At 45.4% G+C, this 14408-nt stretch overlaps 3 protein-coding genes across 3 annotated transcripts; all 3 read left to right on the top strand.

Moving 5' to 3' along the window:
• The first annotated feature begins 3036 nt into the window (after positions 1 to 3036).
• On the top strand, positions 3037 to 3444 carry LOC124662606 (auxin-responsive protein SAUR36-like). Its single transcript, XM_047200424.1, has one exon. The coding sequence runs from the start codon at positions 3037 to 3039 to the stop codon at positions 3442 to 3444; it is 408 nt and encodes a 135-aa protein (XP_047056380.1).
• Positions 3445 to 4573: 1129 nt separating this feature from the next.
• On the top strand, positions 4574 to 5008 carry LOC124660537 (auxin-responsive protein SAUR36-like). Its single transcript, XM_047198362.1, has one exon. It carries the CDS (start codon positions 4574 to 4576, stop codon positions 5006 to 5008), a length of 435 nt encoding a protein of 144 aa, XP_047054318.1.
• Positions 5009 to 8325: 3317 nt separating this feature from the next.
• On the top strand, positions 8326 to 8774 carry LOC124659593 (auxin-responsive protein SAUR36-like). The gene has a single exon (XM_047197433.1). The coding sequence runs from the start codon at positions 8346 to 8348 to the stop codon at positions 8772 to 8774; it is 429 nt and encodes a 142-aa protein (XP_047053389.1). The 5' UTR covers positions 8326 to 8345.
• The last annotated feature ends 5634 nt before the right edge of the window (positions 8775 to 14408 follow it).

Raw genomic sequence — 14408 nt, 5'->3', positions numbered from 1 at the left:
GGTACAGAACAATCACACATCATTGGCATTGAGTGATTCATGCATATAATCGAAAGAAAAAAGTTAACGCAAACTAATACTAGATGAATTGCACCTTGATGATGGTGTTGCCGATCTCCAGATTGTGCACTCCTGGCCCCAGGTATCCCAACAATCGCAGCTGAGGGGCATGGTGAATCTTGACTGACGTGCTCAGAAGCCCCTCGCCATCACTCTTCCACATGAGGAGACGCTCGAGGGACGGGGCATCCATCACGGCGACTTCCTCCAGCTCGGACAAGCAGAACTGCACGCACCTCAGGCTGTGGCTGGTGATGCGAGCTCCTCCAGCTCGGTTGTTGTCCCAGCCGTCAGATCGCGATCTACCGGCCAAAAAAAAGCAGCAGCAAACGTTTTGCATTTTAGCACCTCAAGTTTCGAGAAATCAACCCGCCGTCCCACCAAACCACAACGTGTATATCCTGCTGCCCCTAACTATCTTGGTATTCACATAAAATGCCACCATGGTGATTTATTATTAGAACAGAGAGTTTTACAACAAAAACCTCTAACCTTGTGTACAATTTTTTTCGATATTACAACAAAAGCGGCACATCATTTTTTTAAAGTAAAATGTTACAGAAAGAGGTTAAACAACAATATTTTTGCTATAGATTGATTTACAACAAAAATCACTAGCTATTTTAACAAAAAATGCAATGTATTACAACAAAATAAAAAATGATTGTGTGTTTACATACAATTTTAGCACTAATCATTATATGTACCGTACATACATTTACAACAAACTATCAATATATTTACAATAATAATTAACAAAAAACAACTTTTTTATTTGGATGTTTATAATAATAGTCAGTTTTCCATGCAAGAAGTATCTTTACAACAAATCACAACAAATCAGTAACATATTTACAACAATAGTTAATAACAAAAGTCATGCCATGTGGAGAGGTAGATAACATACTTACAACAAAATCCACCAACTATTTGTACAAAAGTTAGAAATGATTAAAACAAAAATATATATGTTTGCAAACACTGCAAAGTGGTCAAGCAAAATTTAATTCGGTACATATTGAATTACAACAAAAAAACACCAACTATCTTTACAAAAATTCACACACAAATACAACAAAAATCAGGCCGAACGTTGAGTGATGGACCAGCAATTGGTCTCTATGCATTAGCAATTGGTCTCTATGTGTGTTGAGTGCTGGGCCGTGTGAACGAATAGATAATAGACCATACGAACGAACAGCTGATGGGCTAGACACCAGGCAAGTCAGCGAGTCGCGGTCCAGCAGCGGACGCGAAACCGAGCGACCGATCCTTTTCTCTCGATCGGTCGCCGGATGATTCCTTGGAGAAGCGCAGCGGCGGCGAGGCTTCTCGAAGTGAGTCAGGTTTTCATTTCGCTCAAGGTTTATGCTGGGCTTCGCTTCCGATTTTCGGCCCAATTACGAGGACTCATTGCGTGGACTGCTCAAGTTGGGACAAGTGAAAACCTCCCCGACCGGCAATTCCTATTTAACGCTCTTTGCGTCTATTAGTGCGTCAACGCCCGCATGAGGAGCCACATGGGCTTGGCCTACGAACAAGAAGAGGACGACGTGCCTAGCCACAACGTCGACATTGGAGGTGAGGAAAGGACCTCGCCGAAGACGACGCGGCTGGTCGCGGCGTCGCCGGCGAAGGTGAGGAAGGGTCCTTAGGGTTTCAGGTGCTGAGGTCTTAGGGTTCGGGTACGGCGCCTCACCGTCCTCATGCGCTAGGTCGCCGCGCGACCTGGCTGCTTCACTCCTCAGTCCTCATGCGCTAGGTCGTGAGTTGGCTGCGCCTGCGCGTATTCGGTTCCCGCTAACCTTCGCGAGCCGGCGTCCGTTGGCGAGCGCAAGAGCAGGGCGTCGGCTCGACCTCCTCGGAACACCGCATTCAGGTGAAGAATCCCAGATCGAGTAGGCCCTCTAAGCTGTAGCCCAACAATCGAATTACTTTTCAATTTTTATGCACATAAGTACATCCGTGCATTTTGTGCTGAGGAAGATATTGCCAAGATCCTATTCATTGGTCTGTATTCGGTACCGAGCCCAGACTTAGCAGATTCTGAAATCACTTGCGGCGCGAGCTCAGACTTAAGCATCTGCTAGAGATGTCTTACTGATTTGGTGTATTACACCAGCTTAACTTAGGCCCCATCCGTCGTACAATCTTTCCGATAATTGCCACTGATGTATTTCACATGAGATTGCAACACTTTACAATCTGCCTAAAGCTGGAACTTACCCTAGAACATATACAAGCTTCCATTATCTCTGAAAACAACTAGACGTATGCTTGGTTTCCTCGTATGCTTATTTGCTTAATGCTTCGTGGTAGGACTGGCACACACCTTTACAAGAAGAAGGATATTCTTGTGAATTCTGACTGCATGTTTATGCATATTGATGATTTAGCTATCTTACTTAAAAGATGAAACAAGGCAATGCCCGCAACGATAAGGCAGACAAGGAAACATAGATTGAATAAAGAATCACACGTCATGCTGGAAATGAAGCCACGAAGAAACATCTATAATTGCAACAGGTTGCCTGAATTTAAAAACAATATGATCAGCCCAACAAGGATATGGAGATTTACACGAGCTGTGGGCTATGGTCGCTGAATGCCGCAGCACATAGGAGACATGGCCAAATGGAGTGCTGGTCCATGTGTATGATGCTTAAAAACTGAAACTAGTCCACAAGTTGGTACTACAGTATATAACAATCATCCAACCAGTTGCACTTGCTGATAATCGGCCCCATCAAAAATCACACTGTCGCCAACTTGCATAAGTGGCATGACAAAACTTGTGGTCTTGTCTCCTGCGCACAGCCCATGATTGATATCTACACTTGACACTTGCGCCTCTTCCTTCAACTATAAATCCGTGACCTGCCCAGCACACTCACTTCATCCGCAAAAACATAGCAACCTAAACATCAGCATTACACCTTGGTGGAAGTGCATTTTAGCCAAGAATACAAGAGAACCATGATCAGTTCAAAGAAGCTTGCTCACTTGGCCAAGAAGTGCCAGAGGATGGTGGCCGCTGGTGACCGGCAAACTTCAGGCACTAACGGGTGCTGCTGGACGGCTTCCATGGCAGATAAGGGCCACTGTGTGATCTATAGCGCCGATGGAACACGGTTCGAGGTCCCATTGGTGTATCTCCGCACGAGGGTATTCGTCGAGCTCCTAAGGATGTCTCAAGAGGAATTTGGCTTTACAAGCTATGGCAAAATCACATTGCCTTGTGATGCTTCTGCGATGGAGTATTTGATTTATCTGCTTAGAAGAGAGGCCTCGAAAGAGGTTGAGAGGGCATTCTTCAGCTCCATAGTGAGCCCTTGCCACAAAACGTCAATGGGACTAAATCAGCAGTTTGCTGTTTGTATCTAGAGGTGTATATTTTGGCCCATTTAGATGTAAATTATCAGGATTACAGGGATCTAAACAAACATAGTAGTTTTCTGATCTTATTTAATCAGTTACCGACATTTCCCCCCAGGAAAGTCAACCTTTTGATTCTTCACATCAGCATGTTTTGCTTGTCAGGCCTTGCAAAGGTTCAAATATCTAGTTAACTGAACTGAATTCACATTTTGAAACATGTTTGCAAATGTTAAAAACAGATAACTATGGTTTTAAGCTAGAGCCATGTATGGGCATCACAAACACTAGTGAAAGATGAAAAACCTAAATGGGTGTAGAGCTCAGTCATATCATTTGCACAACTAAAGTTTGCATTGGTGTTGCTTTGTCCGGTTTGAGCTAAGAATATGGTCCAGTAGAACTGCTCTCTTTTCATGTAATATTATTGATCGATTATTAGCTAGTTAAAGTTGTATTGGTCCATATGGGTCACATACCCACATGAGATTGTACTAATCAAACGTACCATGTACTGAAGACTTGACATGAACTTGTCAACCAAGTTGATTGGACCACTCAGGAAATTTAATCTGGTAATTCATCAACAACGTATTATGGCTATGAAGTATGAACAACTGTCCTATTATATATCTATATCTCAAGGCACAACTTGCATGTAGCCATGCATGATGTGACATATGCCTCTAAGCTTAGACACGGAAACGGGTCAGCATGGCATCACATTGCAATATACAGGCACCAAAATATTGCTATATATGTCAAATAATTTCACTACACAACTTGCATTCAGTCCTCACGAGTCATATATATGCCTCTTAGCTTAGGTACTAGAACAGGCAAGTATGGTAGCACACTGTGATGTCCAAGCACCAACAATACTTCTACTATTGGATGGCCCCACGGAAATGAGAAATGTAATGAGTGTCACATTGCTTGTCCTTGCAGCATTGCAGGTTCCAAGCTCATGGCCGTGTCCCTTGCTAGCTGCATTCTTCTCTTTCCCCTCACCTATAAATCCATAATAGTATCACATCAACTTCATCAGTTCATCACCTCCTCACAGCCCACTACAGCGAGCTGCCCACCAAGCGATACGAAATTCTCTGAACTTTCAGCGAAGAAGGAAGAAACAACCATGATCAGTACCAAGAAATTTGCTCAAATGGCAAAGAAGTGGGAGAAAATGGCTCACCTCGGAAGGAAGAGGCTCGCCTTGATGGCAGCAAAACAAGACGATGAGTGCTGCCCATCTGTGGCACCGGAGGGCCACTGCGTCATATACTCTGCAGACAGGAGGCGCTTCAAGGTTCCATTGGCGTACCTGGGCACGACCATTTTTGTCGAGCTCCTGAGGATGTCTCAGGAGGAGTTAGGCTTCGGAAGCGATGGAAGGATCACATTGCTTTGTGATGCTGCAGAGATGGAGTATGTCATGTGCTTGCTTAGAAGAAATGTATCGGAAGAGGTCGAGTGGGCTTTCCTGAGCTCTGTAGTGAGTCCTTGCCACCAAGGAAATGGCTTGGCTCGACCCATGGAACTTAGGAAGCAAGTTGCTGTTTCTAGCTTCTGAAGATAGACATTGCCTTTTTGTCTACTTAGACATGATGTAAGTAATTTCATGTGGCAGATATAGTAAATGGAACAAACATGTTTTGGTTTTTTGAATTGGTCTAGAGCGATTAAATTGAAACTGCACAGCTTGCTGGTCCAGTGCTTTATGAACTTTTGCAGATGAGGCCCTACTGTTATCTTATATGATGCATGTCCACCAGGAGTGAGGAGAGTAACATAGTATCATATCAAATCAGTCCTAGTGTTTTTGCAACATGGTATTCAGGTAACCCTGCATTACCGCTTAGCTCATGGTGGTGCGGTCATATTGCTCGCTCCGCCTGAAAGACGGCCGCCGGCGCTTCTGGGTCTCCGTTTCTCATGTGATGGATCTGTGAGTTGGGCGCGCCTCTCGGGTTGCCCGCTAGCTTGTGGTTGCCGCTAGCATTGGATGCGGCTTCCGCGTGGCAGCGCGTCGCCTTGAACACCTCCTCCACACACCACACAGGTGAAGAATCCCAGATCGAGAAGGCCTATAATTGGTCATTGGTAGTAGCACGAGAAGGTTTTAAATTGACTTTTGTTGTCCAGAACTGCAGAGCACATACATGGATTTTATGTTGAGGAAACTGCTTCTAGTATTGTGCAGGGTTCAAATTTATTTGGTAATTGGTACCAAGCCAGACTTTTACCCTAGATGGAATTCTTATATTTTATGGATTTTTCTTGTTACATCAATTAAAATTGAGCACTTCTTTCTGAAATTACAATGCAGGTTCGTTTCTCCTTAGTCAAATTGGAGAGAGGAGGCTGGAAGTTGCCCTACAATGCATGGAAGTTGTCATTACCTCTGAAAGCTATGATACCTTATACCGTGTATGCTAGATTTGGACATATGCTTAATGGTCTGACTGCATACAACATTCTAAAGAGGTAAAGAAGGATATGTTGTGAACTGTAATTGCATTTTAATATGGGTTCCCTCTAGTGAGTGTTCTCTTAGGGGATCTGGCCTCCACACTAAACTGAAGGCTTTACACTAATCTAAACTCTATGATATGCCCAACAGGTCAGAAACAGTGATTTATCCTTCTAAAATCTTGATTTATGTTTTCTTGTAAGAAAGAATCCTAATAGTATATAGCCAATATATGTCCTATAATTTGAATCTGTTTCGAAGTATCCCATCATATATTGATGACATTGCTGTCTCGACTTAGAGTTGAAATCTGTCAAGCCCGCAGCAAAATGGTAGATCAGGAAATATGGAGTGAACAAAAGAATCACATGTCATGCCGGAAATTAAACTAGCAACAAAAGAAGATATTGCAGCAAGTTGGCTGAATTTAAAACTGATATGATTAGCACAAGGAGTCAAGGAAGGGGGAATTCACACAGGCCACGGGCTGTGGTTCCTGGATGCCACGGCACATAGGGGACATGACCAGATGGAGGGCTTGTGCAGGTGCATGATGCTAATACTCAAACCACTCCATGAGTAGGGACTACAGTACATTAGCAATCATCGAACCAGTTGCCGGCTCCGTCACATGCCGAACAGTCGGTCCCGTCAAAATTTGTTCAAAATTAAAACAGTTCCCAACTTGCAAGAGTGGCATGCATGACAACACTCAAGGCCTTGTCTCCTGGACACCACCCACGTTGGCAGCTACACTTACCCCTTGCACTAGCTCTCTTCCTTTATCTATAAATCTCTAACCTTCTGAGCACACTGGCATATGCGAAAACATAGCAATCTAAGCATCAACATCACACCTTTGGTTGAAGTGCATTTTAGCCAAGAATCCAAGAGAACCATGATCAGTTCAAAGAAACTTGCTCACTTGGCCAAGAAGTGCCAGAGGATGGTGGCCGCTGGTGACCGGCAAACTTCAGGCACTAACAGGTGCTGCAGCACGGCTTCTATGGCAGATAAGGGCCACTGTGTGATCTATAGCGCCGATGGAACACGGTTCGAGGTCCCATTGGTGTATCTCCACACGAGGGTATTCATCGAGCTCCTAAGGATGTCTCGGGAGGAATTCGGCTCTACAAGCTATGGCAAAATCACATTGCTTTGTGATGCTTCTGCGATGGAGTATTTGATTTATTTGCTTAGAAGAGAGGCCTCGGAAGAGGTTGAGAGGGCATTCTTCAGCTCCATAGTGAGCCCTTGCCACAAAACGTCAATGGGACTAAATCAGAAATTTGCTGTTTGTATTTAGAGGTGTATATCTTGGTCCGTTTAGATGTAAATTATCATGATTAGAGGAATCAAAACAAACGTAGTAGTTTTCTGATCTTCTTTATTCAGTTATTGACATTTCCCCCCTGGAAAAGTCAATCTTTCGTATCTTCATATCAGCATATTTTGCTTGTTGGGCATTGCGAAGATTCAGATGTCTACTTAACTGAACTGAATTCACATTTTCAAAAATATTAGCGAATTTTAAAAGAAGATGATTATGGTTTTAAGCTAGAGCCATGCATGGGAATGACAAACACTAGTGAAAGATGAAAAACCTAAATGGGCGTAGAGCTCAATCAGATCGTAATCGGTACAGCTAAAGTTTGCATTTGAACTACCCATGCATAACTGGTATTGCTTTCTCCAGTTTGAGCTAATAATATGGTCGAATATAACTGCTCTCTTTTCATTTAACACTATTGATCATGAGCTAGTTACGGTCTTGTTGGTCCATATGGGTAACATACCCACATGAGATTGTCCTAATCAAACATACCGCCCACTGAAGACATGACGTGAACCTATCAAGCATGTTGATTGGACCACTCAGGAAATTTAATCTGGTAGTTCATCAGCAATGTATTATGGGTATGAAGTATGAACAACTCTTCGATTATATATCTATATCTCAAGGCACAACTTTCATGTAGTCGTCATGTGACATGTGCCTCTCAGCCTAGACACGGAAACAGGTCAGTATGGCATTACATTGCGATATACAGGCATCAAAATATTGCTATATATCTATCAATTTCACTACACAACTTGCATTCAGTCCTCATGAGTCATACGCCTCTTAGCTTAGATACTAGAACAGGCAAGTATGGCAGAACGTTATGATGTCCAAGCATATACTATTACTATTGGATGGCCCCAAAGAAACTTTATTAATATCGCATTGCTTATCCATGCAGCATTGCATGTTCTGAGCTCATGGCATTGTCCCTTGCTAGCTGCATTCTTCTCTTTCCGCTCACCTATAAATCCATAATCCTAACACATGTGCTTCATCAGTTCATCGCCTCCTTACAACCTAAATACCACAGCTAGCTGCACACTACCTGATACAAAATTCTCTAACCTTTGAGCAAAGAAGGAAGAAGCAACCATGATCAGTACCAAGAAATTTGCTCAGATGGCAAAGAAGTGGGAGAGGATGGCTGACCTCAGGAGGAAGCGGCTTAATTTGGTGGCAGCAGATAATGAGTGCTGCACATCTGTGGCACCGGAGGGCCACTGCATCATCTACTCTGCAGATGGAAGGCGGTTCAAGGTCACATTGGCATACCTTGGCACGACCATCTTTGCCGAGCTCCTGAGGATGTCTCAGGAGGAGTTTGGCTTCGGAAGCGATGGAAGGATCACTTTGCCTTGTGATGCTGCAGAGACGAAGTATGTCATGTGCTTGCTCAGAAGAAATGCATCAGAAGAGGTCGAGAGGGCCTTCCTGAGCTCGGTAGTGAGTTCTTGCCACCAAGGAAATGGCTTGGCTCCACCCATGGAACTTAGTCAGCAAGTTGCTGCTTGTAGCTTCTGAAGATAGGCCGGCTGCTTAGCCTTTTTGTTTACTTAGGCACAATGTAAATATTTTCATGTGGCAGATAGTAAATGGAACAAACATGTTTCAGTCTTTTCCATTGGTTTCTGATCTCTGCTTTCCCTGGATTAAGCAGTGGAGCTACTGAGCTCAACTTTTCATTACATGTCTCTCCTGGCTACCTTGTCAGATGTCTCTGAATTCTGTCTCTGAATTCTCATCTTAAGGTGCTGTAACATGCTGACATTTGAGCTGCCTGAGTATGTTGCTCTTATATCTGGGAAAATCTTGTGATGCTGAGTATCAAACTGTGATGTGCTCCTATATGGGAATACAAGTAACAGATGAAAAAATGACTTGTACATTTCCTCTTTTGAAGCAGCTCCAGGGATTTGGAATTGCGAGTCAGAGGAGCTAATTCTGTACAATTGGAGCTTTGCCACACTGCACCCTTAGCATTAGACGAGAACGCGGCAACAGTTTTGCATCTCGGGAACATGGGGCTTACAGGGCCGTTTTCCGCAAGGTCTTGAGCTTTCTACTAGCCTAGATTTACTATTGCGCTGCAAGTTTGTTTTAGGTTGTAAAAACAAATTATGTACTGTCATAAATGTTAATTTCCTGAGAAGGTTTTCCAAACTTGTCCTTTGCCTCTTGTGAAGCAGGTCCAACCAGGGCTTTGGAATCGACAATTCAGAGGTAATCTGGGAAGAGTACATAATCTGTTCCATGTACTGCTGAGTTCTGCCATGCTATCTGATGATACAAAGTTCCTCTGGTTGGAACAAGCAGCTTATCGGCATGTTTTGGTTCCAACAATGACGTCCAATGCTTGATGGCCTTACAAGAGTTCCTGAATTTTTCGATAAAGACAAGAGTTCCTGAATGATCATCCACAAGGTCAATCTCAATCTTGTAAGTATTGAATTCTGGGGATCTGGCTTGTTTACGGCTTTGCATCTCGACAACAAGGGACTCCAGGGCCAGTTTCCCAAGGTCTTGAGTTGTGCAACAGTCTGGCAAGTGCAAAAGTTGTGCAGCAGTCTGACCAGTTGTTTCGAGCTGATAGCTTCACCATTAACCAAGGGCTCTGCGGTGCACCGCTACGGTATCGTGAGAAGAAACAAGGAGGGCTCAGGCTGCACAAGATCAACGATGGCATTGCCATCAGTGTCGCTGTTGGGTTCGTGGTGTCCTTGTACTCCCTGCAGTTGTTCGTCTTCTGCGGGTGGCTGCAACCTTACATGTTCCGGATATGATCCACTTATTTCTGCATTTTATGTCTCTAGTTCTCCAGACAGGTGCCGAACAAGTCAACTGAAGCAACATATATTGTCTGAATTTCAGAGAGAAAGGCAAACATGTGCCTGAAAAGTTACATTCAGAGACAATGTTGGCTTGCAGAGTTGCATTATATGATATATAATATAATCTAGGTGAAGAACAGAAAAGTAAATGTTAGCTTAGAAGGAAAAGAAAGTAGGTCAACTTCATTCGTTCCGTCATGGGTGTCATGACATTTCTCTAGTCCGGTATGCTACTTCTTGTACCAGTTAAAACAACAGAAAGGCGAATGATAGCTTCTGGCGTACTCCGTGATGATCACGCACACCCGCCGGCCCCAAATCAAGGACAACCAAACTAGTTGAAAGAGCAGCTAATTTTTTTACATAAATATCCACTAGTACGTCTTGTGACCATATACGCGGTGATACAGAAGCGTCGCGTAGCACGAGAGGTACCGTTGAGCTGAGCATGCATGGGATTAAGGCCCTGTTTGTTTGGGCTTCTGCTTCTGCTTTTAGAGTCCAAAAGCGGAAGCCCAAACAAACACCTCAAAATTGAAAAGCGCTTGCCAGAAGCGCTGTGGTAAGATGAACTACCGAGCCGCTGTCGAACGAAAGCTGGGTGGAAGGTGCTTCCCGAGCTTCCCGAGTTCCAGTGGCCCATACTGCCCTCTATCCTTCCACTTATTTACAAAATTCTTGCCACCGGATATAAGCCGAACCCACCCAGCAGAAGCGCCTTTCCGGCCCGACCGTCTCCACTCTCCAATTCATTTCCCCCTCCTTCATTCACCTCCTTCCCATAGCCATGGCCGGCTAGGGTTAGGGTTTCACCACCGCCGCCGCCAACGCCCGGCAGCCATCGCCGCCGTTGCCCACTGCCGGTCTCCGTCCGCCGCCTCCTATCTCTGTTCCCGGCCACCTCCAAGTCTCGTCGTCCCCTTATCTCTCGGGCACACGACGGGTGGAGCTCGTCCCCGTCGGCCGCCGGACACAGGCGCCGCCGCATCGCCGTTCCAGGCCTCCTCCAAGTCCCGCCTCCCCGTATCTCTCGGGTGCACGACATGTGGAGCTCGTCCCCATCGGCCACCGGACACAGGCGCCGCTGCCTCGCCGTTCTCGTGTGCTTCTCCAGCGAGTACTGCTCCGAGCCTCCGACCCCGCCGGTTCTTCTTCTCCGGAGACCAACTTTGCCTCCCCCTGCAGTAACCACGGCCAACGCCAAGGCGAGGCCCGTTCCCCTCTTTGCTTCCCCCTGCCGCCAGGGCCGCCATCCCCTGCAGCGGCCGATGACCTGCTGCAGCGGCCGCCGCCGACCTGCTCCGATCTGCAAGATATTGTTAATGTGTATTGTTAATTATTTGCTACTTGAGCTATTGTTTATGTGTATTGTAATTGCCACAAAAAATTCGACTTACAGGCCAAAAGAAAAGAATCCAAGAGCCTGACAAATAAATCCAAAATTATCGTAACAATCTCGTATATTAGAAAAATAACCGCTAAATTGAGGCAATTCAGCTCTTAAACATTATAATTATGTAAGAAAATAGTCAGAAATAGCTAATTTGTTCAAAATAGCATTTGTTCAACATCTCTTTTGGGCACATGTGAAGAAGTGAAAAACTTGTTGCTCTTTTGGGTTGATGAGATGTGTCTTGTAATATAAATGTCACAACACTCGTATTATCTTGAATATGTGTAATGTTTTATATTTAATATGAACAAGTCTCGTAAAACAGTCAGAAATAGTTGATTCGTGTCAAATCGGCATTTAAACTACTTCTTCAAAATTCAGGGGCATTTCAGAGATTTCATCCTTCATCACAGCTGCAGCCGCTATTAACAGCCTGCCAAACATCAAATCTCTGCTTCTCACAGCTGCTTTTTCACATCTCAACAGCTACAGCTGCTTCTCAAAAGTTACAGCCTAAACAAACAGATCCTAAGACGGACGCGCTTTGGCGTTCCATCACTCCCGTGATAGACATGGACTGGTCCTTACGCGGCCATCGCGTGATGGGTTCCGATGATGGCGAAACGGTACGCACGCGAGGGCGCCGTGGCCAGGCGCAGGGCAGGAGGGGATACAGATCGACCTGCCGTCGTTGCCGACGTTGCGTTCAAAGGTGGCAAGCGACGACTATAAAATGAGGTGCAAAGTGTAGTACACGCGCTCTGCTGTTGCTTTCGATATGTCCGTGTACAACGAGGGCTTCAGTATCTCCAGCCGTGACCACCGGGAAAGGGCACTTGTGGCATTTGCTGGATAGTGGATATACAGAGTACATTATAAGCATACATCATCAGCAACAACATCATTTCCCTCTAAAGTCCCGGTGTCCACCAAAAGGAGTTTCAGCATCCTCCTTGAGTATCTCGACCCTTCATCGCCATTTTTCCAAGCTCCTTTCACTACCAGCTGGCTGTCTGGCGAACCTGCAAACCCGTCAAATATGTAAACATTGTCTTAATGTTGTGGCATTTCCACAAGAGTATAAATTTTAAGTGCCATCGTGTCCTTGAGAGTCACTTGAGGTAGGAATTTTTCTAACCCCCTTCTCACCATTAGGATTTATTTAGTACTAGAATTCTTAGGGATTTTGAGGGGATTATCCAAGCCAAACACCAAATCCCATATATCCTGAAAATCATGTTTGATACTAGAGTATCTGGTCGGTTTCATCCCCAAGTTTCCCTCGCATTTTATCCTTAAATCCCGACCCATGACATCTCTTTCGCATTTTCTCTTGATCGTGGCACAATGAGAGGGGGCGACTCCTTCCATCCTAACGACGAAGCCTATTTCCTCCTAGCCTAGGAAGTCCCTGCTACTTTCATCCCCGAGGCGACTTATTACACCATGTTAGCTAAGCTCGGCCTCTCTCCACATGGCTTTCTCTTTTGGAGATAGAATACTCTTCAGTATGTGGTCTAATGCTCCATCTAATCATCTATCAATTGTAGGGATTCGTTGCATAGAAAAGAAAAAATTTCCTACCGCGAGAACGCAATCCAAGCCAAGATGCAATCTAGAAGACGGTAGCAACGAGGGGATGATCGAGACTCACCCTTGAAGATTTCCAAAGCCTACAAGATGAGGCTCTTGTTGCTGCGGTAGACGTTCACTTGCCGCTTGCAAAAGCGCTTAGAAGATCTTGATCACGGTGCCACGATAGGGCAGCACCTCCGTACTCGGTCACACGCTCGGTGTTGATGAAGTCGACGTCCACCTCCCCGTTCCAGCGGGCAGCAGAAGTAGTAGCTCCTCCTTGAATCCGGCAGCACGACGGCGTGGTGGCGGTGGCGATGGAGATCTCCGGCGGAGCTTTGCTAAGCGTAGCGGGAGAGGGGGAGGAGTGGGGCGGCTAGGGTTTGGGGAGAGGGGGTGGCCGGCTACCTTGGGGTGCGGCCAAGGTGGTGGTGTTGTGGTGGCCGGCCCCCTCCCCTTGGCCCCTCATTATATAGGTGGAACCCCCAAGTGTTGGACTACAAGTCTTCGAATAAGACCCCAACCCAAAACCTTCCATGTAGTAGGGAAACCTACCCAAGGTGGGAATCCCACTTGAGGTGGGATTCCCCCCTTCCATGAGGGGGGGTGGCCGGCCCCCTTGGTGGAGTCCAAGGTGGACTCCCTCCCTCTTGGGTTGGCCGGCCATGGGAGGTGGAGTCCCTCCGGGACTCCTCCTTCCTTAGTGATTTCTTCCGGACTTTTCTAGAACCTTCTAGAACCTTCCGTAGAAATTTCCGGATCATTTTAAATCTTATAAAATGACTTCCTATATATGAATCTTATTCTCCGGACCATTCCGGAACTCCTCGTGATGTCCGGGATCCCATCCGAGACTTCGAACAAAAATTCGAACTCCATTCCATATTCAAGTTCTACCATTTCAACATCAAACCTTAAGTGTGTCACCCTACGGTTCGCGAACTATGCGGACATGGTTGAGTACTCTCTCCGACCAATAACCAATAGCGGGATCTGGAGATCCATAATGGCTCCCACATATTCAACGATGACTTCGGTGATCGAATGAACCATTCACATACGATACCAGTTCCCTTTGTCACGCGATATTTTACTTGTCCGAGGTTTGATCATCGGTATCACTCTATACCTTGTTCAACCTCGTCTCCTGACAAGTACTCTTTACTCGTACCGTGGTATGTGGTCTCTTATGAACTTATTCATATGCTTGCAAGACATTAGACGACATTCCACCGAGAGGGCCCAGAGTATATCTATCCGTCATCGGGATGGACAAATCCCACTCGTTGATCCATATGCCTCAACTCATACTTTCCGGATACTTAATCCCACCTTTATAACCACCCATTTACGCGAGTG

Source organism: Lolium rigidum, chromosome 6 (assembly GCF_022539505.1).
Source record: "Lolium rigidum isolate FL_2022 chromosome 6, APGP_CSIRO_Lrig_0.1, whole genome shotgun sequence".
In the NCBI taxonomy this organism is placed as follows: Eukaryota; Viridiplantae; Streptophyta; class Magnoliopsida; order Poales; family Poaceae; genus Lolium; species Lolium rigidum.
The sequence above is the reverse complement of the archived record's forward strand: the minus strand, read 5'-3'. Positions and strand labels throughout refer to the sequence as shown.

Bases quoted from the DNA above. Each gene is read 5' to 3' on its own strand.
- LOC124662606 (XM_047200424.1), top strand. From the start codon at position 3,037: ATGATCAGTTCAAAGAAGCTTGCTCACTTGGCCAAGAAGTGCCAGAGG.
- LOC124660537 (XM_047198362.1), top strand. From the start codon at position 4,574: ATGATCAGTACCAAGAAATTTGCTCAAATGGCAAAGAAGTGGGAGAAA.
- LOC124659593 (XM_047197433.1), top strand. From the start codon at position 8,346: ATGATCAGTACCAAGAAATTTGCTCAGATGGCAAAGAAGTGGGAGAGG.